Here is a 25,623-nt window from a genome sequence, read left to right as displayed (position 1 = left end):
AAGTGCTACAATTACATACAGATCATGGTGCACAGCTGTCACAGATGACTAACCCTTAACGACCTGCCCCGTGGTGCAACGAATGACAGGAAGCATTCAAGTCCATCGTAGACAAGTTCACCCCGACCGACTGGAAGCAGCAGTGTCGCGCCAACAAGACGGCGCCCGTGATCCCCGAGAAGGAGGAGCCAGCTGGGAGCTCCTAAAACCTCAGACGCCCTCAAAATCTTTAGACTATGCCGTTGCCCGACAGCACATTTCCGTGATTTTTCTTCTTCTTTTCTTTACCCCTTATGCCCGCTCACCTAGGAGGATTTTTGGATACTTAGAATATAATAGCCCCTGATAATGCCCTCCTAGCTTCGTAGGACATCTCATTTTCAGGCCATGGCCCCTCGTGGCAATCAAAGTTGCGAAAAGGGACAACACTCATGCGAGGGGCTCTCCTTTTCTTGTCTTTCGGAATCTTTTGATTTAAGGCATCGGGTTTGCGTTGCCGAGCTACGCTCCCGCAGACATGTACGGCTCGGTCAGAATGACTTGTCATGTGCCCCTGTGTCCATGCCTCTCCGTCCATCCCCTGGCCAGCCCGTCCTCTTGCCTCCCTCCCATCACATATTTGCCCCTACAAAACCCCCCCTTCCCCTTATTTCCGTGCCCCCTAATCCCAACAGATATTCACTGCCCATCCCTCGGGAAGTGCAGCAGCAGGATCGCCGTTAAATATCCAAAAGTCCCCTGATCTCTCTCCCAAACCAGGGGTGGGTGATCCAAGATCATACATCGAAACTCTTCAGAAAGATTATAGTAGGGTAAGGTAGCTGGGGGTCCAAAGATATTTAAAGAAAAACACAGAACCCCAACAAGTAACTGCAAAAGAGAAATCGAAAAGGAGTGAAGTTGGATAAACACGACAATAAAACAGAACGAAAAGATAAGTCTCGACAATTACAAGGAATTAAGCAACCGGTTCCCTTTGCGAAATTGCGGCGCAAAATGCCTGAAAGTTAAAAAAAAAAAAAAAAAAGAATAAAATAAGAAACGAGAAACGAGAAATAAAGAAACTTCACAAGAAAAGCACAAGGATCTGGAGTTCAGCCTCTGGGCCCTAGTTCGCTACTTCCTCCTCGACCCAGCCGTTCAGGCCGCCCTGAATCGCTAGGCCGTACCCGGCCCCCATGCCGCCAAAGCTGGCCTGATACTGGTGACCGCGGCGCTCTCCTTCACTGCCGGGGAGGCTGGTAGGAGTCGGGGCACCATTCTCGAACCCAGGGGCTAGGGCAGGCAGGCTCACAGCACGGTTGTGCTGACTGCGGTTGTTGGGCGCCAACAATCCACCAATGGTAGTAGCACATGAGGCATTGGTATTCGACGGGTAGCCGTTGGACGTGCTCGTGGATTGCTGATGATTCGATACCGGTCCCTGAGACGGCACGTCAAGGCCCACATCATTCGGCGACGACTGTGCCGTGCCAAAGAGCGCCGCCTGTTGCGTTGCGAGCTGCTGGTTCTGCTGCTGGTGCTGATGCTGCGCCTGCTGCGAGACTTGGTTGAGGTACATCGTCAAGGGGTTGTTGGACATGTTGAAGAGCGTTGCTGCCGCCTGGGGCGTATTTGCCGGCGAGCCTCCGCTCTGAGGAGGAGGCGAAGGGACACCATCGCTTCGCGGTGACTGCTGCTGCTGCTGCTGCTGTTGTGGCTGTTGCTGCTGTTGCTGCTGTTGCTGCTGTTGCTGCTGTTGCTGCTGTTGCTGCTGCAGCTGACGGGGTGGGTTGCCGCAACGGTCCTTGCCAAAATTGACTTTAAACTTCTTGTATTCCTCCTTGCTACGGATGGCCTCAATTGCCTTGATCGCGTTGGCAATGTTGGTGAAGTTGACGAAGGCGCAGCTCTTCTCGCGCAAGGTGTTCACCAGCTCGATTTCACCGTATTCGGAGAAGTCCTGTCTCAGCCGCTCCTCTGTCCACGTCTCGTCCAGGTTGCCGATGTACACGTTTCGAGAAGCGCCACCGCTCACGGCCAATGCTATCGCAGGAGGCAGAGCGCCGGAGTGCTTGCCCCAGCCAATCTTGAGCCGTCGGTTATGGATCATCAGGCCCTGGATGTTGCTCAGGGCGTAGAAGGAGGCGGCAGCGGTGGGGTCGATGAAGGTCACGAAGCAAATGTGCTTGTCCGGGATATATCGGATGTGATGAAGTAGACCGCCCCGGACGACGTTGCAGATCTCCTCGATCGTCGTCTCCGGGTGGATGTTGCCCAGGTAGATGGTGCGATTCCCCAGGTTAGCGATGCCGCCGGCAGTGGTGGCAACGGCAGCTGCCGCTACCGACTGCTGAGCCAGAGCGTTGGAGATGATATCACGATCAGCACCGGTCAACATGTGGGCATGGGTCGGGGCGATGCCGAGGTACTGGGCAGCGTTTTGCTGCTGCGTCTTGGAGACATACGCGCAGCGGTCCTTGCCGTAGTAGACACGACGAGGGGCTTGCCACTTGGCTTCCTGCGGAAGCTGCGAAACTGCCTTGATCGCATTGGATATAGAGAGGAAATGGACAAAGGCGATGCTCTTCTCGCGGACAATCTTGACCGTGTCGATGGCCCCGAATTTACCCAGATCCTCGCGGATTTCCTCTTCCGTAATCTCTTCGGCAAGGTTGCCTAGATAGACGTTTCGGGAGGCACCGGATTGTTGGACTGCGATGGCCACGGACGTAGGCACCTGCGACGGTTTGCCCCAGCCAACCTTGATATCCTGACCCTTGATGCAAAGCTTCTTCAAGATTGCATCCGAGTGGAAATGTGTGGCAGAGCTGGCGTCCAAGAACGAGATGAAAGCACAGTTCTTATCAGGCAGCAAGCGTACGGATTCTATCTGGCCGCTTCGGACATGGCCGAGGATCTCCTCAGCCGAGGTGTCGGGAGGGATGTTTCCGAGGTACACGGTTCGGCTGGTGCCAGTAACGATACCAGGAGTCATGGGGACGGGAGACGTGGGTTGCTGCAGCTGCACCTGCACAGTGTTGTACCCAGCGGTAGGAGACTGCGGTGCGAAGTACTGGGGCGCACCGTACGTCGATGGAGACACGATGGCCTGGTATTGCTGCGGGGACATGCCCTGAGGAACCGGGCTCGAGAGGCCACTCTGATGAGCATGCTGCTGTTGGTGGTTACCATGCTGTTGTTGCTGGTGTTGTTGCTGGTGTTGTTGCTGGTGCTGATGCTGATGCTGATGCTGCTGTTGCTGATGCTGGTTCTGGTGCTGCGGGTGCTGGTGTTGCTGCTGGAAACCCTGCACCTGGAACTGAGGGCTTCCGAAAGCGGCGGGGGTCCCGGGTTGGAAGGGGCTGCCAAGAAGAAGTTGGGAAGGGAGCAGAGGGGTGAACTGCATGTCAAAGGCGGTGCCCGGAGTGGTCATCTCGGCAGCCGTAGCAGCAGCAACCTGATGATGATGCTGGGCGGCCATCGACTGTGTGTTGATGGTCGGGATGTTGCCACGCCGAGGATGCCTGTCGGCAAACCCGGAAATGTTCGAGGTAAAGGCGCCGTGGGAGAACCCGGTGTCGCTGTTGGATGGCTTGGAGGCGTGGCCCGGAAAGCGGCCACCAGGGGCGCCGTGGCTGACTTGGGGGCCCGGTCCGGAGAGGTCCTGCATCCCGATCAGATGAGGAGGGACGAGAGTGTCCCTACCGACGTGAGATAGAATAGCCGTGTTGGAGGATTAAGCGTGCCACAGGCAGGCACGTAGGGGAAATGGACTGCGTGTGATTTTTGGGTGCAACGAAGATCTGGTTAACGAGGCTCAAGCCAAACCGAGCTAGTAAATTGCGTTGAAGACGTTCAAGCCCCCCGCGAGACGAGAATGGTGCGTTAGGCCGAGTAGGACGCGTAGCCGAGAACGAGCAGTGAACGCAATTTTGCTAATAGCAGGTATCAACCGTTTCAGGGGTCAACGGGCCAAGCAGGAGCTGCCGAGAAGCGTGGAGCAACCGAGGTGGTGAGCGAGTGACGCGAAGGCTATGCAATCCGATATGGGTTTAATGAGGCTGGCTGTAAGGAGGGAGGCGTCTTCGTAGGTGAAGGGGCTTCGTTGCAGAAGTCAAAGACCAAGAGATTATGTCGAGAACTAAAATAAATATATATTGGGGAAAAAAGAGTGGACGCAAGCCGAAAGATGAAGTAGTTGTCGAGGTCAAGCTCAGGGTCGCATGAATAGCTAGCGGAGCGACGGCAAGGTCAGCTAAAAGAATAAAGAAAGGTAGAAGAAACTATAGGAATGGAGGAGGCGCTCGTGCAGAAGGGAAAGAATGGATGGTCGGAGCGAGCAACACAAAAAAAAAAGGAGGCGAGGGAGAGTGGAAGACAAAAAAAGAGGACGAAAATGTCGGAAGGGGGTGATGAGGTGAGGGAGAGGAAGATTACCAAAGAGTGCAAGGGGGGAAAGAAGAGAGGTGGAGAGCAAGCGGCCGAAAGGAGTAACGGGGGCGGTGGTGACTCTACCTTGGGGAAGGAGCAAGCAAGTCCTTGGCTGCTTCCATTACTTGGGAAGGGGAGTTGCGGTTGCTGAATCCCAGCCCAGGTACCTTACATACGGGTACGGATACCTTTCATTGGAGGTACCTTTCGCACAGCATGTAGCAAATCGCCAACCCATAGGTACTTCATACGATGTACGTTGTACATACGGGGGTTCAAGATTCCATAGGTTCGCCGGCATGTACTCCGTACCGATAGCCGTACCTGGAGACGATGAGCCCCTACCTTACCTTACCTACCTTATACAGCGTATTACAATGACCTGCTTTGGTGCGTAGCTTCGAGTATACAATGCTTTCAATGTTGGCATGTTATATCCGTACTTCGTTCAAGAACCCATTCAATATTAGAGGATGCCTGCCTATTCATTCCCAGTTTATTCTTCGGGCTGGAGACGCACGCAAAGTCGACATTAAAAAAAAGGCAGTCGTTACAGTTATATCAACCGGCATGGGTCCAGACAAGCAGCACAAAGAGAATTTGAGAACGAGGTGGGCAGATTGAACAAGGGGGTTCCGGCTGCTCGTCCCCAAAAAGGAGAGATTTGGATTGGTCTGGCGCTAAGTTTAATGAGGTCGGCCAGGGATGACCAGCCCCTCTTGGTAACATTGTTCCTTGGGACACACGACGAGGCTCATGCAGTTACAGTGCGAGGATAAGAGAAGTCTACAAGGTCCTCTTCCGTCTGCCAAATTTCCTCCCGGGGGAAATCCCTTTATAATGCCCCCAGCCGCTCCAACAAGGGGAGGAAAAAGGGGGTGGACGAGAAGCTCCATTAGGATGCCAAGATCCTCTTTATGCAAGTATCTCGTGCCGCTGTACTCCGTAGTAAGGTGGGGTTTATTGAGGAACTCCGTTCAAGGCCGTGGTGTTCTCTAAAAACGTCCTGTTCGTACGCGCAGCTTCTCAAGCAAGAGATGTTTATCGTTTGCAAGTACGCGGATTTTGAAAGAAACATAGGCTGCCAAAACGAAAGGGGGGGGGGCTCTATGATTCTTTCGTCTTATTTGCCCCCCCTGAGCTTAAATGTCTTGTCCACAAGGTTGTGGTAGTCCGTGAGCTCTTACTACGTGCACCTGTGACACCCAAAGGTTGCAAATCCTAGGCTAAGTGGGTGGTGACAGTCCCCTGGATTGTGAATGCACCCCCCTATCCCACGTCCCTGGGGTACGGAGTACAAAGTACAAAGTACGAGGTGATCACCCCCAAATTTTGGTCCCATGTCATTGAACCCCGGGGCTATCTTCGGATCCCTTCTTTGCTGCAGAATTGGCGTGGAGCTTCAACTCACGATATACACGAAAATGCAGCTATGCCTCACATACTAGACATTACAACGTCACAGCAACTGTCATCTCGGAGTAATTGTGCTGCTGACAGGACACACGACTGACGCTATAGGGCAGTGTCCCCCCAGCAATAGCTACCCTTCCTCTATCGCTGTCTTCTGCCTCCGGGCCCAAGCAATGCATATGAAACGAGGTCCTTGACTGACGAAATAGCACGGAACACCAGCTTGGTATCTTATATACGACGAGAAGGAAGAAGTGGAAGAAACGGCAAGAGCGTTTGGTGTTTTATCAACCAGCCCAGCGGGGTTCCGCATATTCTGTTGTCACGGTCTCTGTTGGCCGTACTATGAGACTCGAAGATATAGAGTGAGTAATGTTTATTGTTTATATACCCCGTACTTTTTGGACGTGTAAAAATATCCCTCCAGCGATGATGGTAAAGTAAAATGTTGCTTTAACAAGGCTCTTATTTTATTTCGAAGGCGAAGACGCACCATGTTTACATTTATCCTACATCTTCTGTCCCGTGTCCCGCAACAGCACACCTTCGCGGGAATGCAGGGTTTTCAGCATGTACCAGAACAGATCGTATAGCTCACATTCCCGTATAGCGAGAATAGATCGACAGCGAGACTTGTCTTAGTCCATCCACAGGTAGTTGCGCAGCAACATTACTCATGCAAAGGTTCAGCCAACTTTGAGTTGTCTATCTTCAGAAAGTTTGTTGATCTCTCCTTATATATTGCTCCACTAGCCCTTTCTCTAACCCCCCACAGCGATACCAGTCGATATGCTTCTCTCAGGCCCGACAGCGGGGCTGGCCGTGGCAATGCATTCTCTTCTTATGTCTACGCTCTTCTACCTCCTCCTGTCTTGCTTTGCTTTGTCGCCTCTTGTCTAGTTTAAGGCTTGCACCGTCCCATGTATCGCGGGTACAAGCATGCTGTCCTGACAGTATGCTGGTTGGCCATCCAGGCCAGGAAACGTTCGAGACCCAAACCGTAGCCGCCGTGAGGCGAAGTGCCATACCTAGTAAGAATTGTGTTAGTCTCCTGCAGAAATGCGTGTATAGACCATAATTTGCCATCCCACCCCGAAAACAAGGGATTGGATAAAGAACTCACTTCCTCTGGTCGGTGTACCAGTAATAGTCCTTCGCGGGGATGCCCTGCTTCTCGTATGCAGCGAGGAGTTCCTCGTAGCCCTCCATCCTCATCGACCCGCCGACAATCTCACCGACACCCGGCATGAGGACATCGACGCTCTCGGTGACCCGGAGATCGCTGGGGTCCTTCTTCATGTAAAACGCCTTGATCTCGACCGGGAAATGGGTGAGGAAGATGGGCTTGTTGATTATGTCCGTCATTTTGCGCTCGGCAGCTTCGGCAATGTCGTCACCGAAGACGTGCGGCTTGCCTTCTTCGTTGAGGATGGGCGGGTCCTGGGCATTGAGCCAGTCGATCGCCTCGGCGTACTTCATCCGCATGAAGGGACGGACCGGCTTCTGGAAATCCGGGTTCAGCTCCTTGACATGAGCGGCACTTTCCGGGTCGCTGAGAACATTGTCGATGACGCGGCACGTGACCTCCTCGATGTGGTCAAGCAGGTCCGTGAAGTCGATGAAGTCGAGCTCGGCCTCGACGTGCGTGTACTCGGAGAGGTGGCGACGGGTAAGACTGTGCTCGGCGCGGAAGGATTTCTCGATGCAGTAGACGTCGCCCAGGCTGGGGAGCACAGTCTCCAGATAGAGCTGCGATGACTGCGTGAGATAGGCGGACTCGTCGTAGTACGGAACGGAGAAGAGCGTGGCGCCGCCCTCGACCTGGGTCTGCACGAGGGCTGGCGGTGACACCTTGGTGATGTTCATCTCCTTGTAGGTCTTGACGAAAGCCCACTCGACCGCGGCGCGGAGCTTCATCAGCGCGGATGCGTTGTCGCCACGAAGGACCAGGTGGCGCTGGTCAAGCATGGCAGGGTCCCACTGGTTCTGCTGGGAAGAGACCCGGTTGGTGATGGCGTCCTCCTCAGAGGGCGAGGCGCCGATGACCTCGTAGTACTCGACGTGCAGTTCGCGGCCGTCGGGGGCAGACTGGCCCTCGGGGACCTTGCACATCTCGCCGTACAGCCACAGGGACGTGCCTTGGGCGAAAGTCATGGCATCGTACGTCTTGGTCAGGTCGCCAGCCTGGAGCACGCACTGCAGATGGCCATAGCCGTCGATCAGGGTAATGAATGTGGCATGCTTCTGGGGCCGCAGACGGTGAATACGGCCGGCTACCTTGACGCGGTCGCCAGGGGTATCTCCTTCGCCGAGGCGGAGGTCTTTGTTGCCAATCCGTGTCTTCTTGGCCTCGGGAAGCCAGGCGGGCTTGGTGAGGGTAATGTTCTTCGCTGCCTCAAGAACTTGTTCGCGCTGCTTGCGCTTCTCCTCTTGGGCTGCTTCCACCTGCGCTTGCTTGGCCAGCTTCTTGCGGAAACCATCGAGTTGGTTCTGTGCCTTCTTTACCGCGCTCTTGGCTGGCTCTTTCCACTGAAGGCGAACGGAAGGATCCTCGTCTGGACCTACAGCGCCGGTCTGGGAGGCGCGGATGAGGAACTCGACGGAGCCGGCAGGCTTGTGGTGGTTGACGACGTAGGCATGAGCAAGGGTCTTGAAGGGGGCGGTCTCGGAGCCGTCCGCAGCAGCTTCGTCAGAGCCGGAGTCGGTGTCAATAAAAACCTTCTCCCCATCATGTTTGACTCGCTCGGCGAGCTCCTGCACAGCTGCCATTGTGGAAGAATTTGGTTGGTGGCTAGAAGGGAGATCGTGGTTATAGATAGGGTAGAAGGGGGGGTTTGTGAATGGCCCTTCACTCGATTAATATCGGGCCCGTGAAATTGAACTGAAATGTGTTGATGCGAGGTTTCGGATCAACGTGTTATTGAGGGTACCTTATCGTGTCGTGTTCCTTCTTCTTTTTTTCTTTTTCTTTTTTGGTCTCCTTTTTCCCCCCTTCTATTTGAAGTGGGAGGGCGTTAGCAAACTGATGGCGGGGTAGTCATAGCTATTTCGTAGGAAGGTGCAGTGCGGTATCTCCTGTACTCCAGATAAGAAGCACGACTCCGTACCTACCTTATCTGGTGAAATGAGTCAGTCCGACGGACAACACACGGGGGGAGCTAGGTACTTCGTGAATTTGTTCCACCGATGTTTGGAAGGAAAAGCCTAAGGTGCGGATAATAGTTAATACATTGTAAGGTAGGGTACTTGAGCAAACGAGAACGGCACTCGTGGCTCCGGGGCAAGTGTCACCACAGCTCCTTCCATGACTCGCTTATAAACCACAACTGAATATCGTCAGTTTGCCTCGAGGTTCCCAAGACAATGCAGGTATGGAAAGGCATAATTAAACAGTGCCTACCTTTCTAGAACCCTGTCGGACAAGCTATTTTCCTTGGCAAAAGCAGGAGAAATGCTGCGTGTACGACGAATGGCATCCAGTCACTTCATCAGAACCTAACGTCCCTCGAGCGACGTGGTCTCGATGCCGACCCCTAATTCTCATGATATTAGCATTCACCTACTTTGAGTTGGAAGCCAAAGCGCGAGGACCCTAGTTCTATCACGGGTGCGGTACCCGATACCCGCGTGAAGGCAACGATACACAAACTATGTAGGGCTACCTTAGGTAAGGTAGGTAGGCTTCAACACCAGCCTATCGTCACACCGACTAGGAGTATGGCCCTTCGAAAAGAGAAGAGGATGGACCAAAAAGATATGCAAAGGGGCAAATAAGCTGCAAGTTGATTTAAGTCACTCCAATCGCCGAACTGTCCTAAAGCATTCCCGTCTCGCCAGCGTTTGACCAAAGCTACCCTAACTCAAAAGAAAACGTCTTTAAAAAGAAAAAAAAAATGGCGAGATGGAGAACGCCTATACTCAGGCCTGGGCAAGAAAGCTGCGGGGACAGGATCGCCAGATCTCTCTGGAGATGCGGTGCCAGTATAGAAAGCAACGCATCTATGACCCCCCGGGACTGACATGTAGGCCGGACTAAGTTGTACGAGCCCCGAGTCACCACTGTTGCTGCAGCGCAAAATCCAAGGTCCGCAAAATGCATCGTGAGACTAATTCCTTTCCATTTCCCTACCCCAAAGGCAAAATCACAACTGGCTGGCTCATGTAGTCACAAGTAACTCTGGTCATATTCTTGGATTCCGGAATTGTACTGGTTATGGTAGCCCTGTTCAGGTCTACTTTCTTTCCCAGCACTCGTGGAGGGCGCACCCAAGAAATGTAACAGAGAGCGGCCCGTTCGCTCGCCTAGGGTGACGAATCGTTCCGCTAAGAAAGTCGAAAAAAAAAAGTGATCAAGCGAAGACGGCAACAGGCGAAAATCGCGAGGTCAACCGTCGCGTCGCAACGTCTAAAGAAGCAAGCACTTGTGGGACTTCTTCTTAACAACAGGGGGCTCTAGTGCCGCAACAATGGCCTGGTCGTCTGTCAGTCGGGTCGACACACAGTCTCAATTGATACGCCTGAAATTTGTTCTCTCTCTGGCCTCAGGGAAGGTGGGTGAAGTGTACATACCTCGTCAAAAACATCCTTCAGCTTGTACTGCGTGAGGGCGCTGCACTCAACGTACTTAACCGCTCCGAGCTCCTTGGCCATCCTCTCGCCATCCTCCTTCCGCACGGGTTGCATCTTTTGTTTTGCCAACTTCTCCCGCACACTGGGGTCGTCCCTCAGATCGACCTGGGTGCCTACAATCAGGCAGGGGACTCCGGGGCAATGGTGGTGTACTTCGGGAAACCACTTCTCGCGCACGTTTTCGAAGGAGGCAGGAGACGTGACACTGAAGCAGACGAGGAAGACATCTGTCTGAGGGTATGACAAGGGCCGTAGCCTATCGTAATCTTCTTGGCCGGCTGTATCGAACAGTCCCAGTGTGTATGGTTCGTCACCGATCCTGGAACAATCCCTTGTTAGTCCGGATGGTGTTACCCTCTCCAATTCTCCATGTTCCCATCGACAAGGGAAGGCAGCACGAGTGCATCAAGAGTTTCATATCAAATCGTCAAGCCCGTCGGGTAGTCGGAGCTCGTGGCTGGTGCTTCTCGGCCAATGGAAAGATAGAGCGACGGAGAGGTTTTCGCGAGAGGGCGACTCACATGACGGTGACAGCATAGTTGTCAAAGACAGTCGGGACATATTCAGAGGGGAACTTGTTGGTCGTGTAGCTGATAAGCAAACAAGTTTTGCCGACTGCACCGTCGCCAACAACCACGCACCTAGATTGTAGAAAACATAAGTTAGTAAATGATTGGTGGGAATGGATTAGGCTCCATGATGTCTAGGAGAAAGAACTGCGCGCTCATACAACTAGGACAAGATGGAATGGTACTTAAGGCCTGGGTGCAGTGCAGTGTGCATCAAGGCAGGAGAAGATAAAAGGGCAGTCGAACGAAGCTTTTGCTTGGGAATAAAAGGCTGGGGGCAAATGACTATAGGTGCGCGATCTTCACGGAATATAAAAGGCATGACTAACTTGATAGTTGCAACCACCATTGTGGAAAGTAGAGGATGCTCCGCTGGAGGAGCTGCAAGATAAAACCAAGTGCAGGTCGCTTTCTTTTTCTTAAGGTATTCTTTGCGCTTGTGTCGTTGCCGATACTGATACTCGTGTCGACGTAATGATGTCTATGGCTGTCTTGGCGGTTTGAAGTCTGGCGACGATACGGATTGTTATGATGGACGGTGGATGTTGTTTGAAGATTGGATGGTGGGCAGGCAGGAGGCGGTGATGAAGATAATTAGGAGACAGGACCAAGGATTAACTCGAGGTACGGTTATAAGAAAATGGCAGGGGAGCAAGTGCTAAGGTTGGGCGACTTTAAGGTTGGGGGGTCCAGCAGGCAGCAAATAGCTGCAGCAATCGAGAGCTAGCACCGGCTGGAAGTAATTAGGATGGGGGAACAAGGTGACGGGGTGAAGGGGAACCGGGGATAGGGTGTGGCAGGCCAAGCGGTGTTTCCGCGTGGTGGAGTCGAAATTTTGGGGGTAAGGGGGGGGAGGCACGGGCAGCGATAGTGATACACGATGTTCGCCTTGCTAGGACTTGGTGTCGAAGTGTCTGTGAGGGAAGGCTCTTGCTAATAACAGTCCCTTCAGTGTCGAGGGGATATAAAGGAAAAATCTATAAGAGGTAGCGAGGAACCAGGCGCTAACAATTAAGCCACCGCTCTTGATTCTACCTTAATCGTCAAATATAACACGAGGCGAGGTGGTATTTGGCTGGAGGAGAGACTGGGGGAAGGAGATTAGGAAGGTGAGAGGGGAGGGCTCAATGGACAAAGCAGGGCCCTGGGAGACGATGGTACTGGAGCTAGCGGATAAAAATGGTTTGGTCACACGTGTTAGTACCAGGTAAGGCAGCTAAGTACCGAAAAGTCCGAGTGCTTACACAAAGTACTTCGCACGATATCGTATAGTCCCCATAAATACTTCTGATAGCGAAGTTTAGAGGCATGGATTGCGAATAAACGAAAGCATCGAATCAGAGAGCATCAGGGCTCCAATTAATAGGACTTCTGGATATTCGAGAAGAATAAGAGGTCAAAGCTACTTATCTATGCCCAGAGCAATATTAACGTACTTAGTATAAGGTACGTTGTATTTCAATAGCCATTCATCATATTCGAAGGATAAAGTAATAACTTATGGGACTCAATGGGGAGACCTCACGTTTCAATATCGAGACCTCAAACGTGACATTTTAGTGGGGCCATGAACCCGCCACCAAGATACATATGTACCGCACCTATTTTGTATGTACACTTTATGTAGAAAATCGCAGGCGACATCGTAAACCTTAACGTATCACTTCCCACACCGTAACTCTGAATCCAACCGCCCAAAACACTATAATAATAAGTCACGATATCCTACACGATATCCTATATAAAATAACCGCCTACGGCTCCGAGATAAGTATTAAGATTTGAGTAATGGGATTGAGTGTTGAGATTGAGTTGGCTACTATGTTACCTACGATTATTTACATAATGTGTACATACAAAATAGGTGCGGTACATACGCATCTTGGCGGTGGCGTCATGGCCCCACTAGAATGTCACGTGTGAGGTCTCGATATTGAAACGTGAGGTCTCCCCATTGAATCCCTAACTTATTAGATACCAGGCAGACAGAGAGAAGCGCAAGAATCCGGGAACGAAACAAAAATAAAAAATAAAGATGTATATATATTTAGCACTGTAATAGAAGTACCTTTAAAGGGCAGATACCCTTGAATTGAATCATACATGATTTGAAGAACTTGCCAAACAAGTCGGGCTTGGTTATACATACGGTATACTTTGCACACGGTACATCAGGGACAGACAAACCAACCGATGCATGTTCAACTGTCGGTGGATGATTACCGGTTGTAGAAGTATAATCCGTTGTGACACGGACGCGTAGGTCTCTGTGCACCCATCCATATAAATACCTATGTCAGTTAGGGCCAATGACTCGGAAAGCTTGCTCAAATCGTTGTGTGGTGGGCGGATGATGTTTGACGAAACGAATACAATAAAAGAAAAGGGACAAAAAAAGAGGCCGGTTCTTCTTAGGTATCATTATCGCTCCTCTAGGACGGTGGTGGGGCGCAAGTCCGAGTCATTGACCTGTTCCCATCTCATGAAATATCGCACCTACGTACCTAAGGTACCTTAGGTACACGTAGAATGCACAATCTTCAGTGTCCAATCTCTGTCCTTCCTCGCCTACCTTACCTTAGGTACTCATTGTAACCCGGCGTCAACCCCAATGTGTTTTGTGTAGTCACTTTGGGGTCCAACCATTGCGTCGATCTCGGCCTAATAATACCGGCGCCCGTCCTGTTGTGCGCCCCATGCCTCGCACTCTTCTTGACTTTGTCGCAAGCTGAAGCGAAATACACCTCGGGTTTATGCAGACCAGATTGTTTCCCTCGCCCGCCTCCCCTCCCCTCTTTGTCTGCCTCCACGGGCTAACTGGGCACTGGACGGGGAAGACGTTCAGGCCGATTGGCCTGTTAATAACTCGACGTTGTGTTGGTCCTTGAAATGGCCAGCGGCACCGTCTATTTATTCCTTGAGCACTTATACGATACGACACCACTTCTGAGGTGGTTGCACCGAGAAGAGAGGTAAGAAGAGTATGTGAGTCGGAAACAACTGGGACTTGAGGTCCCGCGGATTGGACAATGAAGTGGATGAAGTTGACTAAGATGCCGACAGCTAGAGACCCGGTCTTTGTACTTCATCCCGTCCTGATACACGCGGACTTTTCTAAGCAGTGCCTTAGCCAAACCTGTACCGCTACCTGCAATATATCTGGAACCCCGTTGCTACACTCATCCTCAACAAACCACAAACGTCAGAATCGAACGTCGTCCATCGAACTTCAGCGGCCGCTCTTGGGTTCGCTACCTTCTGTTGTTTACCGGCTGCACATTTCACTCTCTGTAAAGTACCATCACCTGCATCTGGTGAACTACCCTCCTACCTTTCCAAGCAGTCATCAGACTCAGTTGGTAAAGCACCGGGTCAAACGATTCCGCCCATCTACAACCTCTCTCCCTATTTGCTTCACTGGGAAAAGAAGAAAAAGAAAATCGCGTCCGGCAACCCGCAACGATGATGCACGACGTCCCGCGCATTGAGCAGCTTCTCGAGCGGTATCTGGACCTTCTCGACGAGTACACCACCCTCCGTGATTCTCTCGGCAAGGCACAGGCTGCCATGTATCAAAACCTGGCCCGCGCCAACTTCACCGCGGAACGCGGCATGCGCTACGGCCAGGACTACTATGACGACCGAATGCAAGCTTCGCGGACTCTCACCATCAGGCGCCAGGACGACCGCTCACCGCCTCGCTTTGAAGTCACCATGCCACCAACCGAAGGCATGGTTGACACGGACACGAAAACAGAAGACGCCTCATCTCTCCCGGTCGACGACCAGCAGGAAGGCGGGGAACCGCCCAAAGAGGCCTCCGAGGACACCACCACTAGAACCAAACCAAGGCATCGTGATCCCATCCACTGGTATGGCATATTAGCTCCTATGACATTACGGCAAGCCCAATCCCAAGCGGTCCGCGCCGTTCAAGATATCATCCCCCGCCTCGTCACCGTCAACGCTGAACTGCAGCATCTCGAGATTGAGATCCGCAGGGCTCGCAAGAAGAGGGCCAAGGCTAAAGCCGCTGCCGCTGCCGCTGCGGTGACGCCGGCATGTGATAAAGATTCGGAGGCGAGCCGCACGCAAGTTCCATCTCCTGAAGCAGCTTGTAGTCCAGTGGAAGAGACCTCTTAACTGTCGCCATGGCCTTATAGTCTAGTCATGGTTCTGAAGATGCACATTTCTCAGTGTAGCTATGGTGGCCATCTTTATAATTTGCCCACGCCATGTAGTGGGTGGCAGATACGTCCTCGGTTTCAAAGGTTGCCCAACAATACAGATTACCGGCCACATTGTACCCAACCATGAGTTCCCACGACCCCTACAAAGTGATAACCTAGTCCAAAGACCCCAGCGTCGCGAAAACGTCGTCCAACGACTCCCTCAATGCTCCGCCGTCGCCCGCCTCCCTCCCCTCCTCGCCGTCCAAACCTTCCTGCAGCTGCGTCGCAATTCCGACTATGGCGCTGGTCGAATATGCATATCGTTTTCTCACCCCGTCGTGAGCATTAGCTAGCAGGGCCGTGGCAAGCTGCAGCACGGCGGCCAAAAACTCCTGCACGACGAGGGGCAGCGAAGCATCGTCAGGAGGCGACCAAGCAGCAACAGCCGTTATGACGCCCATCCAATCCTCTTCTGTCCCATGTTCCTCAGACTCAACGAAGGCGAGGAGGACGCGGACGATCTCCCGGCCTCGGACGGCCTCACTATCGCGACGTAGGTGGTCTGCAGCCGATGCCGATGCCGATGCCGATGCCGTTGCCGTTGAAACCGCCTGAAGGATGCTAAACAGATCCTTCGAGAGGATCTTCCAGCCCTCGTTCTTGATGAACGCGTGTATGCCTTTCTCTTCGACCATGACGCCCTCCAAGGCGACGAGCACGGCGGAACGGAAGTCGAGGCGATCCGCAGTGATACTGTTGTCGTTGTTGTTACTGTCGCTGCTGCTGCTGCTGCTGCTGCTGCTACTCTCGTAGAGGTCCAGGAACAGGTCCGTCAGGCCCGCAGACTCCTTGCGCAGCTGCTTGTTGTCATCTTCGCGGAGCCAGAGGGCAAGGGCCCGTATGGCGGCAAGGATCAGAGGGTCGTTGTCGACAACGTCCCGAGTCGACTCCCAGGAAATGGGAAGGTAGCCTTTCCAGTGCTCGGCGGCGCCGGGACGTGCGTCAGGGTGCAGGCCCATGGCGCCGGCAACCGAGGCGTCCCACCTGTCCCGGAGGAACTCAATGGTCAGTGACATGGTCTCCGTGATGTTTGTCCTGATCTTCAAAAGGAATTCGGCCGGCAGCATGATAGACATGTCCTCATTCTCGGTATCCTCGTTTACTAAGGCGTCTATGGACCTGACGAGATAACCGACGAAATGGGTGACAATGTCGAAGGCCGAGCCTATTTGTTTTGCCGTGTCGGGATAGCTGGGATCGTTGAGGAGAGAGAGCAGACGGGGGATGGTTGCCCGAATGTCTGTGAGAATCAAGGTGATGAGCAGGTAAGCGAAGGGCTTGTCATCCTTGACATCCGTGGTGAAGAGAAGCCGAGACGCGTCGGCGGGGTAGACCTCGAGCAGGGAGGCGGAGACGAGGGTATAAGCGTTTCGGGCAGCTGGATTGGGTCTGCTCGTCAGGAGATTCCGGACGAGTTGGACAACAGATTGGATCCATCTCGGATGGGGAGGCAGTGCCTGGGTTGGAGGCCACTTGTTAGCTGGAGGGGTTTTTTACTTTTTACTTTTTTTTACTTTTTCTTCTTCCCTGTTCGCATCGATTATCTGGGGCCAGGTCTTACCTCTGGTTGGGATTTTCGAAGGAAGTCTCCGAGGAACTGAAGAAAAGTTACGCCGTCGGTGCCTTTGAAGGCGGATACAAGTCCTTGGATGGTCTGGTCGATACTCCCTGTGAGGGGCGTCTTGCCATGACCGGCGGCCATGCAGTTGAGCCACGCACGATCGAAGATACTAAGGACCAGGCGCTGGCTCGGTGCAACCTCAACCAAGGGGCTCAGGTCAGAGACGCTTATCAGCGCAGCAGACCCTTCATGGAAGGTGACGAGTTCGAGTAATGTCTGTACAATGCGCTGAGTCGTTTCTTCGGAGCTACAGGGATTTATCAGTCCGAGACGAGTTCGAGTGGCTCAGTCGAAGGTCAGATCAACAACCGCTGGGTCGTTACTCACCTACGTAGAACGGCATCCACCAATGTTGGGATTCTCCCTACGAGCCCGTCGCTTCTCTTGGCCTGCTCGGGGAGCAATAGCGTAAACCTGTGAATGACCAACACTCCTAGGTCTAACGTAGGGTACGTGGACTTATCGCCCTGTCCCTGGACGTTCTTAGATTTGATGAGGCGATCCAGGAATTTGGGAGAAATGGCTTCCCAAAGTGAGAGGAGGATATCAGGATCACTCCGAAGCTCGGATGACGAGTCGAGGAAAGCCCTGAGCATGGTCAACCCCACGAACCTGGAGGTGTCATCCTTGCGCCTCAGAGACGACCGGATATTGTCGAGAATCGTGCTGTTCGGTTGAGACGCTTCAGGTCCGTTGTCCTCGCGAGGTCCATCTCCAATGTCTGGGCCTTTCCCCTTGTCTGATGACTTTTGCCCCTCGACCATTTCGGACGTACGCTGAAATGAGATGATGAGATGATCTTAATCAACCCCTGGTGGAATGAGAGAGCCGGGTTAAGCGGTTAAGCCTAGGTGGCTTCTTTAAATCATGTTCGATATGCCCCGGATTGCGACGTATACCATTCTCTTTTGTTTTCTGCCACCCTTTTATTGAACAGCGACATGGAGATGGATTCAATGGCATTCAGGTCGTCAAATATTGTACTGTATGAACCATGATCATGGTGTGGAGAATAAGGTAAGGTAGTAAGGTACCTTTAAGGTACCTTAAGGTAGGTAGTGGAGTGAACAAATCCAGGGAGGCGCGAGTGACGTACCTTTTGGGAGCTTGCAATCAGCTTATCTTAGCGGTGCGCCACTCGGCGGAAGTGGCTTGTTCTCCCCGACTCGACCCGAACTGCCCAGCCTTGTCACTCTGTCCTCTCCGCTCCAGCCACAGATGACACGGCTGTCGCCTACTCAGGACCCCCATCGCCTCACCCTCCGCAAGTTCAAGCGTCTGGACGGGGATGTACCGACATGAGAGGATGCGACCAACATAAGCCCGAGGGGATACGTGTGTAGCCAGCAGACCATAATGGCTGGCCCTTTCAGCAATGACCCAAATGCCCCCTCCTCATCCTCGTCTCGCTCCTCGAACCCGCCCCCGAACCCGCCCCCGAACCCGAATCATAGAAGCATGCGCCCGCCAAACCCCGACGACCGAGACGAGCTAGACGATATTCTCATAGACGGAGACGATGGAGACTTTGATTCGAATTTCAATACTCGGAGGGAGGCCGAAGCAGACATATTCGCCCAGGACCCCATCCGGGGGAGCCTAGACGGACCTCTTTCCTTCAAACGGAGACAGAAACAGGGTCTCTTCTCCGCGCCCGCCCGTTTCCTCTCGGCCCTCGCCGGTCGCCCGTCCAATATCTCGCCTCAGTCAACCCCTCAATCGATGACTCCGAGACACAGCTTCGGACTCGACGCCCACGCGCCTCCGAGTTCAGGGCCTACCACGGGCACCCCACACAACCTCAATCAAGGGCCTAAAGACGGAGGACCGTTGGATTGGTACGTCGAAGGGCCCGGCCGTCGCGTCGGCTACGAAGATTTGACGGCCATCGACTGGATATTCGAATACACAAAGGAGCGCCAGAGGCTGCGCGTGCTGCGCTCCAGCGGGCGCGGCTTGCTGGGCATAGCGCAGCAGTTCGCCGATGCCAGCCAGGTATGGGTCATTCTGATCCTCACGGGCCTCGCCGTCGGGGCTGCGTCGGCAGGTATCAACGTTACGGCGGATTGGCTGGGGGATTTGAAGCTGGGGTACTGCGCCAGCGGGCCCGAAGGCGGAGCCTTCTACCTGAGCAGGTCGTTCTGCTGCTATGGCTACGACGAGCTCTCCAACTGCAAGGGTTGGACACCTTGGGCGAAGGCGCTGCGAGTGACCTCGGCCAGTGGGCAGTGGTTTCTCGAGTATTTCTTCTACCTCTTCTTTGCGGTGCGTCCCCCATCTTTTCCCTCTTCTGTCCTCTCTTTCTCCCTCCCGCCAAATGAGAAGCGTCAGCTTATCCCAAAGGACTCTTGACTGACCAAAATCACGACCAAAAGGTCTTCTGGGCGTCCGTGGCGGCTTTTCTGGTCCAGGAATATGGCATCTATGCGAGACATAGCGGTATACCCGAGATCAAGACGGTACTCGGCGGCTTTGTTATACGTCGATTCCTCGGCGCATGGACGCTCCTCACCAAGTCTCTGGGTTTGGTATGCCATATCTCCCTCTCTGAGACTCTCCTGTACTAGGCCATGACTTGTTTCTAACCCAGGCCGTGTATTCTATAGTGCCTTGCCGTGGCCTCGGGCATGTGGCTAGGCAAGGAAGGCCCCTTGGTTCATGTGGCCTGCTGCTGCGCCAACCTATTTATCAAACTGTTTCCCGCCATCAAAGGCAATGAAGGCATGTCCATCATCGTTTCTCCACATGTCTTTGGTCTCTTCTGTTTTAACCGCATATACAGCTCGGAAGCGAGAAGTTCTGTCCGCTGCAGCGGCATCTGGCATCTCCGTCGCCTTCGGCTCTCCCATCGGAGGCGTCCTGTTTTCACTCGAGGTACCTGGCCTTCCGCGTCCCCTGACTTACGACGTCGTCCCCCGTTCTAACGTGCAATTCTCAGCAAATATCGTACTACTTTCCAGACAAGACTATGTGGCAAAGCTTCGTATGCGCCATGACAGCAGCCGTCATGCTCCAGGCCGTCGATCCTCTGCGATCCGGACAGCTTGTCCTTTACCAGACTAAATTCAGTACAGAATGGACAGATTTCGAGATTGTCCCTTATGCTATACTCGGGATAATAGGGGTATGTTGGCCCACACTACAAAACAAAACCCCCGCCGTTTCCCTCCTTTCACGGCCCGCGCTAACAGCGTCTGGCCCCTTCTCATTCTAGGGTGTCTATGGCGGGCTATTCATCAAGGCCAACATGGCTGTTGCTCGCTGGAAGAAGAACACTTCCTGGCTTCCAGGCCCTATCGTCCAGGTCGTGGCTGTTGCCCTCCTGACCGCCCTTACCAACTATCCCAACTTCTACATGAAACTTCAGTCCTCAGATCTCGTTTCCAATCTTTTCATCGAGTGTGATCAGGTCAGGGAAGACCCCATGGGTCTTTGTAAGACAGGGGCCGCCTCCGGTACCACGATTGTGCTCCTCCTTTTCGCTGCTATCCTGGGTTTCTACCTGGCGGCCGTCACCTTCGGCTTGCAGCTCCCAGCAGGAATCATCCTCCCTTCCATGGCCATCGGCGCCTTGACGGGCCGCGCCGTCGGCATTCTAATGGAGATTTGGGTTGCCAGCTTCCCAACTTTTGTTCCGTTCCTGTCTTGCGAGCCAGACATTCCCTGCGTCAACCCAGCCACGTACGCCGTCGTCGGTGCGGCCGCCACCCTGGCCGGCGTCACTCGCATGACCGTCTCCATCGTGGTCATCATGTTCGAGCTAACCGGCGCCCTGACGTACGTCCTCCCTATGATGGTGGCCGTCATGATCTCCAAATGGGTCGGCGACGCCTTCTCGCGCCGCGGCATCTACGACGCCTGGATCCATTTCAACGAGTACCCCTTCCTCGACAACTCCGACGCCGAAACTGCCACCATCCCGGACATCCCCGCCTCGCAGATTATGACCCGCATCGAGGACCTCATTGTTCTCACTGCCACGGGCCATACCATCGCCTCCCTGACCTCCATCCTCGAAACCCACCCCCACCGGGGTTTTCCCGTCATTTCCGACCCCCGCGACGCCGTCCTCCTCGGCTACATCTCCCGCGCCGAGCTGTCCTACAACCTCCGTTCCTCGACCCAACCCCCGCGCTCCCTCCCGCCCGAGACGGAAGCCTTCTTCTCCCACCAACCCCTCGCCGACCCCCGCACCACCCTCGACCTCCGCCCCTGGATGGACCAGACACCCATCACCCTCCCCTCCCGCGCGAGCCTCCACCTCGTCGTCTCCTACTTCCAGAAACTCGGTCTCCGCTACGTGCTCTTCGCCGACCGCGGCGCCCTCCAGGGCCTCCTCACCAAGAAGGACGTCTGGTACGTGCTCAACGGAGCCGAAGAGACGAGGGGTACCGCTGGCACGGGTATCGGCATTGCCGGTGCGCACGGCGGCAGTGGCGGCGTCGGACCGGGTGTATCGGGGGACGCTGCGGCGCATGGTGATGACGAGATGCTGTTGGCGGGTCATGACCACGAAGAGGGTGTTAGCCAGGCTGTTGACAGAGGGCCGATGTTATGATTGTCGGGGGTACTCGTTGTTTTTTTTGTGCAGATATATAGAAGTCCATTAGAGATGATTTTTTTCAGTCTTTTCTTTTCGACATGAGTACTGTCCCGCACACGCGAAGAAAGGGCTGTCCAGTTCGATGCCATCCATGCTTTTTATTTCAAAGTAACGCGCCCTCTATCCCTAAACAATCACGAGGCAAAGGGAAACACATTTCAAGTCCCATTGTACGCCCGTTGGCCCGTTGAACTCCCGTCACCAGAAGAAGACAAGTGCATAAATAAATACACTGACGGAAAGGCTGCGAAAGAGCACCGACCGGCCTGCTTTTGCCACTTATATAACTCGGGAACCCGACCTCCCCTCCCCGCGGTTGATGATTTCTAACCAGTTACTCAGTACTCAAAGTCATCATCCACGGCAGGGCCCTTGTTCTTCGTCACGGCCTCCTGTTTACGGTACATCTCGGCAACCTGCCGACTACTCGTCGCCTCGTCCGGCTTCTTGTCGTCGCGCACCTTGATGAACCGCGGGAACCGAAGGGATATGCCCTTCTCGCCCGAAGGGTCGACCCCTTCCTTGCACCCCGCCTTGTAGCGCGGGCTGAGCGTCAGGTCGGCCGTCTTGACCTCCCAGACGAAGCGCGGCTCGAACCAGACGTCGGGCTGGTGCTGACCGCCGGCGGAGTGCGAGTAGAAAGGCTTCGGCCTGTCGATGACGATGGCGGACAACTGCTTGTGGAGTTCCTCGAGGACGGCTTCCGAGAAGCCCGTGCCAATGTTGCACACCGTTTCGTACGTCTCGGATGAAGGGTTGTAGCAGGCGAGCAGAAAGGCGCCATAGACTGATGTACGCTTTCCCTTGCCATGGTATGCGCCCAAGACGACTAGATCGAGGGAGTCGCCTACGCCCGAGAGGTAGTCTTTCTTGATCTACGGAAGAAGAAAGAAAGCAGATGAAGTCAGTATGCTGCCTCGCGGACAAGTGCAAAAACGTAGGGAAAAGAAGAAAAGAAAAAGAAGAATAAAACCGAAGAATGAGATAAGAGGGAGAGCATACCTTGAGCCAATTCCGACTGCGCTTGCTGGGTTCGTACCCGCTCTCATCGCCATCCAGCATCTTCACCATGAGACCCTCACACGAAGCCTTGACACTCTCGTCCAGGAACTCCTGGATCTGCTCGAGCTCCTGACCATTCATATGCGTGGCAAGGGCAAACTCCCCCTCGACAGGAACGAAAGCCCGAGTCAACAACTCGCGCCGTTCCCGGAGCGACTTCTTCACCAGCGGCACTCCGTTGAGATAGAGGAGGTCAAAGGCAAACACGCACACCTTGACCTTGACGTCCTCGACCTTGACATCCTTTCGCTTGCGCGTCATGAGCTGTTGGAAAGGCAGGACCTTCTTCTCGGTCATATCCCACGCCACCGTCTCGCAGTCCAGAACAAAGCTCTGCGTGTCGTGCTTGACCCAGGTGTGCAGCTTGGCCAGGATGTCCGGATACTTCTTCGACAGGTCTTCCGAGTTCCGGGAGAAGATGTTGGCGACTCCATCGCCCGCTTCCTTGGTCGCCCCGGGCAACGATTGACTGAGCTCCTCGTCGGCGGTTTTGGCAACGTAGTGTATCTGGGCTCGTTCGCCGTCGTACTTGTACTCGCAAGTAAAAGTTTGGTTTTCGAAGCGATCCAGCACTTCCGTGATGGCCTTGGTTGGCTTGGCCAACATGGGCTTGAGGGGAACACCGGGTTTCAACTTGCAATGGTCTCTGAGGTTCATGATGCCATGCTCGACCATGGTGGGAATGATGACGTCGTAACTTGGAAGCTCACTGATGCAGGTGTAGTGTGTCAGTAGGCAGATAATGTGCACGAGAGGGAGAGAGAGAGGGAGAGAGGGAGAAGAAAATAGGGAAAGAGTCCACATGCCTGTATACGGTCTTGAGCATGGCCTCGGCCTTCTCAACGTCCGAAGGACTCGCGGCCTGTCCCTTCAGGGCAGCCTCGTGGTTCACCACCGCTTGCGCCAAAGATACGAGAACAGTCCTCTCGGCAAGGCCCAGTCTAAGTTTGCCTTCGAGGAAACGAATCAAGTACTTGGCCTCACTAGGGCCGCCCTTGTCTTTGGTGATGTCGACCTTGCCGGTGGAATTGGAGTCAGCAGCGGAGAGCAGCTTCTTGATCCCGTCGACCTTCCGGCCCTGGGCACCGTTCCCCATGACGGTTGCGACGCCCATCAGCCCCTTATGCACCCCTCTAACGGTAAGGGGTTTCGGCTTGAACATGGTCGGCTGAGTTGACCTGCTCTTGACGGCAACGAGGCCGAGGTCTCCAATTTCCTTCTGGTCTTGTTTTATGATTTGCAGCGACCTACCGGTCGTCTCTCCGATGGCTTTCATAATGAGGGACTCGCCAATGCCGAGCTCGATGCCGGCGTAGTCAGGGGCAAGTTTGTTGATCATGAGAAGTACGGTGGGGAGCAGATCGTCCGGCGTCAGGCGCAGAACTTGTCGGAGGAACTTGGAGCAGTGGGCCATAATCTCGAGTCGCTTGGTGGTGAGTTCGATCAGGGAGAAGGTTTTGCAGAGCGCAGCATAAGGGACTGGGTCTCCTTTCTTCCAGTCGGGGTATGGATCTTTCGATTTGGCGGTGATTTCTCCCAGTGCTCTGGCGGTGGACTTTACATCCTTTCCCTTTGCCTTCTTCCCCTTCTTCTGCGGAGCTTCCTCGGCGCCGTCTTCGATTTCGGATTCTGTGGATGACGAGGCGGCGAGATCATCCTCGACTTCGGCTGACGCCGCAGATTCGACATCGTCCCCCGTCTCCTCCTTGATGGGTGGAGAAGGGGCAGGGGATGGCGATTTGCGTCTTGAAACTTGTTTCTTTTCCTCTTTCTTGCAGGCGTTCAATACGGGACCCGGTGAGTCCTGCATGACCTCGTCTTCATCGTCCTCGATTCGATTGCGGGCTCGTCGAGCACGTTTCGCAACGGGGACATCATCGTCGTCGTCGATAGCCTCGCGTTTCTCAACCTTGACACTACCCTTGGAGTCACCCGCACCTTGCTCCAAATCATCATGCGCGCGCTTCTTCGATTCTGCAAAGGAAAACGGTCAGTCTGGGTTTGCAGACTCCACAACACAGAGTTGATTTGAAAGTAGGTCTGGACACCCACTCCTAGGCTCCTCCTTCTCTTTCGCGCTGGAAAGAGACGGTCCACCGTTCTGTCTTGAGGCGGTGTTCGACTTGTCGTCTTTCTTCGAGTCGCTCTTGGTGGAGAAGCTCAATTTGCTTTGACGCGGCTCCGGCTTAGAGCCATTTTGGCCGAAGAATTTGCTAGGAACACCTGTTAGTCCCAGCCAGATGTTCTGTCGCCAAGGATGGCGAGTCGCCCCTTACGACGGCAGGAGAATTGTCCCATGTGTAACACACACCCCAAAGTCGTCTGTGATGACCTGACGTACCCTAATGTTGCTTGTTTCGGTGCCATCGCAGATCGTCGGAGAATGGGGCCGTGGAAAGCTAAGAGGCGAAGAATTCGGGGGACCAGACGGAACGCCACTTTGGCTTCTAGTTTGAGGTAGAAGCCTCAAACTAGAGGTCAAATAAGGAATGAGGGACAGGAAAGTCAGTCGGTCGAATGCACTTTTAGGCAGTGACGGGGTTCGATGGGGCTTCACGGACACAGCGAGTGTGATGCCGGACGCGATGTCGACTTGCATGACGCGCCTCAGCAGGCAGCATCGCGTTAATTGACAAGTACCAACGTACTAAGGTACACGTAAGGAAGTAACGTGCTGCCCCACTTACGGCGGTGCCTTAAGGTAATTAATTACCTTACCTTACTCAGTGACCTAGGCTGCCCTAAACGCGAAACGGTAACAGTGCCTTTACCCTTCCTAACTTGGCGTATCAGTACCAGGTGGCTAGCCTAGCCGTATTGTACTCCGTATATAAACTACCGCGAATCTAAGACCCTGAAGGAGACGTATGGCGAGATGCTCCGGTTCAGATCCTCTTTTCAAAACTCTTGGTACCTCAACAAAAGCTTGCGTTTCATGCATGCGACGCAGGATGGTGATGAAAATAGAGCCACCAGACACCCCCAGAGGCGAAATAATCTTCAACGTGCTGGTCCAGACTAACATAATACATATAGCCTACATGTGCCTGGGACCTGGTCTGAGAAAACATGTCTAGCCGT

The 25,623-nt window shown here is 53.8% G+C and overlaps 8 protein-coding genes across 8 annotated transcripts in view; 3 read left to right on the top strand and 5 right to left on the bottom strand.

Moving 5' to 3' along the window:
* Positions 1 to 206, top strand: part of SODALDRAFT_272209 (histidine acid phosphatase) — a gene marked incomplete at both ends in the record, with an annotated part of 1,752 nt that extends 1,546 nt beyond the window's left edge. Inside the window, one exon of the mRNA XM_028607822.1 lies at positions 90 to 206. Coding sequence (XP_028468142.1) covers positions 90 to 206 — 117 coding nt within the window. The remainder of the gene's footprint in view (positions 1 to 89) is intronic.
* Positions 207 to 1,009: 803 nt separating this feature from the next.
* SODALDRAFT_342815 (RNA-binding domain-containing protein) lies at positions 1,010 to 4,985 on the bottom strand (the record flags this gene model as incomplete). The annotated part of the gene is made up of 2 exons (XM_028613102.1): positions 1,010 to 3,646; positions 4,980 to 4,985. 2 exons carry the CDS (start codon positions 4,983 to 4,985, stop codon positions 1,109 to 1,111), a joined length of 2,544 nt encoding a protein of 847 aa, XP_028468141.1. The 3' UTR covers positions 1,010 to 1,108.
* Positions 4,986 to 6,727: 1,742 nt separating this feature from the next.
* On the bottom strand, positions 6,728 to 8,595 carry SODALDRAFT_321705 (asparaginyl-tRNA synthetase; the record flags this gene model as incomplete). The annotated part of the gene is made up of 2 exons (XM_028609646.1): positions 6,728 to 6,854; positions 6,950 to 8,595. 2 exons carry the CDS (start codon positions 8,593 to 8,595, stop codon positions 6,728 to 6,730), a joined length of 1,773 nt encoding a protein of 590 aa, XP_028468140.1.
* Positions 8,596 to 10,078: 1,483 nt separating this feature from the next.
* On the bottom strand, positions 10,079 to 11,716 carry SODALDRAFT_93979 (cell division control protein). Its single transcript, XM_028615800.1, has 4 exons — positions 11,354 to 11,716; positions 10,977 to 11,096; positions 10,396 to 10,774; positions 10,079 to 10,297 (listed from the first exon to the last, which is right to left on the bottom strand). Exons 1-4 carry the CDS (start codon positions 11,371 to 11,373, stop codon positions 10,232 to 10,234), a joined length of 585 nt encoding a protein of 194 aa, XP_028468139.1. The 5' UTR covers positions 11,374 to 11,716; the 3' UTR covers positions 10,079 to 10,231.
* Positions 11,717 to 13,553: 1,837 nt separating this feature from the next.
* Positions 13,554 to 15,167, top strand: SODALDRAFT_376121 (hypothetical protein; the record flags this gene model as incomplete). Its single annotated transcript, XM_028614788.1, has 7 exons — positions 13,554 to 13,567; positions 13,651 to 13,711; positions 13,753 to 13,900; positions 13,976 to 13,996; positions 14,037 to 14,104; positions 14,155 to 14,270; positions 14,390 to 15,167. The coding sequence occupies 7 exons, from the start codon at positions 13,554 to 13,556 to the stop codon at positions 15,165 to 15,167; spliced, it is 1,206 nt and encodes a 401-aa protein (XP_028468138.1).
* Positions 15,151 to 17,874, bottom strand: SODALDRAFT_330041 (DUF1941-domain-containing protein). Its single transcript, XM_028611109.1, has 3 exons — positions 17,205 to 17,874; positions 16,818 to 17,124; positions 15,151 to 16,713 (listed from the first exon to the last, which is right to left on the bottom strand). Exons 1-3 carry the CDS (start codon positions 17,639 to 17,641, stop codon positions 15,370 to 15,372), a joined length of 2,088 nt encoding a protein of 695 aa, XP_028468137.1. The 5' UTR covers positions 17,642 to 17,874; the 3' UTR covers positions 15,151 to 15,369.
* Positions 17,875 to 18,099: 225 nt separating this feature from the next.
* On the top strand, positions 18,100 to 21,822 carry SODALDRAFT_330040 (voltage gated chloride channel). The gene is made up of 6 exons (XM_028611108.1): positions 18,100 to 19,142; positions 19,253 to 19,405; positions 19,484 to 19,598; positions 19,660 to 19,751; positions 19,816 to 20,001; positions 20,092 to 21,822. The coding sequence occupies exons 1-6, from the start codon at positions 18,234 to 18,236 to the stop codon at positions 21,433 to 21,435; spliced, it is 2,799 nt and encodes a 932-aa protein (XP_028468136.1). The 5' UTR covers positions 18,100 to 18,233; the 3' UTR covers positions 21,436 to 21,822.
* Positions 21,433 to 25,119, bottom strand: SODALDRAFT_330039 (DNA ligase). The gene is made up of 5 exons (XM_028611107.1): positions 24,854 to 25,119; positions 24,595 to 24,755; positions 23,349 to 24,516; positions 22,483 to 23,251; positions 21,433 to 22,355 (listed from the first exon to the last, which is right to left on the bottom strand). The coding sequence occupies exons 1-5, from the start codon at positions 24,907 to 24,909 to the stop codon at positions 21,819 to 21,821; spliced, it is 2,691 nt and encodes an 896-aa protein (XP_028468135.1). The 5' UTR covers positions 24,910 to 25,119; the 3' UTR covers positions 21,433 to 21,818.
* Positions 25,120 to 25,623: the final 504 nt, after the last annotated feature.

The sequence above is a fragment of the Sodiomyces alkalinus genome (genome assembly GCF_003711515.1).
Source record: "Sodiomyces alkalinus F11 unplaced genomic scaffold SODALscaffold_2, whole genome shotgun sequence".
In the NCBI taxonomy this organism is placed as follows: Eukaryota; Fungi; Ascomycota; class Sordariomycetes; order Glomerellales; family Plectosphaerellaceae; genus Sodiomyces; species Sodiomyces alkalinus.
This window is presented reverse-complemented; position numbering and strand designations above follow the sequence as displayed.

Excerpts from the sequence above, each read along its gene's own strand:
- SODALDRAFT_93979 (XM_028615800.1), bottom strand. The coding sequence starts at position 11,373 with ATGGTGGTTGCAACTATCAA. Across the intron at positions 11,097-11,353 it reads ATGGTGGTTGCAACTATCAA|GTGCGTGGTTGTTGGCGACG; the intron begins GTTAGTCATGCC and ends TCTACAATCTAG. Across the intron at positions 10,775-10,976 it reads AACTATGCTGTCACCGTCAT|GATCGGTGACGAACCATACA; the intron begins GTGAGTCGCCCT and ends GGATTGTTCCAG.
- SODALDRAFT_330041 (XM_028611109.1), bottom strand. The coding sequence starts at position 17,641 with ATGGTCGAGGGGCAAAAGTCATCAGACAAGGGGAAAGGCCCAGACATT. Across the intron at positions 17,125-17,204 it reads GTGGATGCCGTTCTACGTAG|CTCCGAAGAAACGACTCAGC; the intron begins GTGAGTAACGAC and ends AAATCCCTGTAG. Across the intron at positions 16,714-16,817 it reads TTCGAAAATCCCAACCAGAG|GCACTGCCTCCCCATCCGAG; the intron begins GTAAGACCTGGC and ends CCTCCAACCCAG.
- SODALDRAFT_330040 (XM_028611108.1), top strand. The coding sequence starts at position 18,234 with ATGGCTGGCCCTTTCAGCAATGACCCAAATGCCCCCTCCTCATCCTCG. Across the intron at positions 19,143-19,252 it reads TCTTCTACCTCTTCTTTGCG|GTCTTCTGGGCGTCCGTGGC; the intron begins GTGCGTCCCCCA and ends CACGACCAAAAG. Across the intron at positions 19,599-19,659 it reads CGCCATCAAAGGCAATGAAG|CTCGGAAGCGAGAAGTTCTG; the intron begins GCATGTCCATCA and ends CCGCATATACAG.
- SODALDRAFT_330039 (XM_028611107.1), bottom strand. The coding sequence starts at position 24,909 with ATGGCACCGAAACAAGCAACATTAGGGTACGTCAGGTCATCACAGACG. Across the intron at positions 24,756-24,853 it reads TCATCACAGACGACTTTGGG|CAAATTCTTCGGCCAAAATG; the intron begins GTGTGTGTTACA and ends AGGTGTTCCTAG. Across the intron at positions 22,356-22,482 it reads GCAGTCGGAATTGGCTCAAG|ATCAAGAAAGACTACCTCTC; the intron begins GTATGCTCTCCC and ends CTTCTTCCGTAG.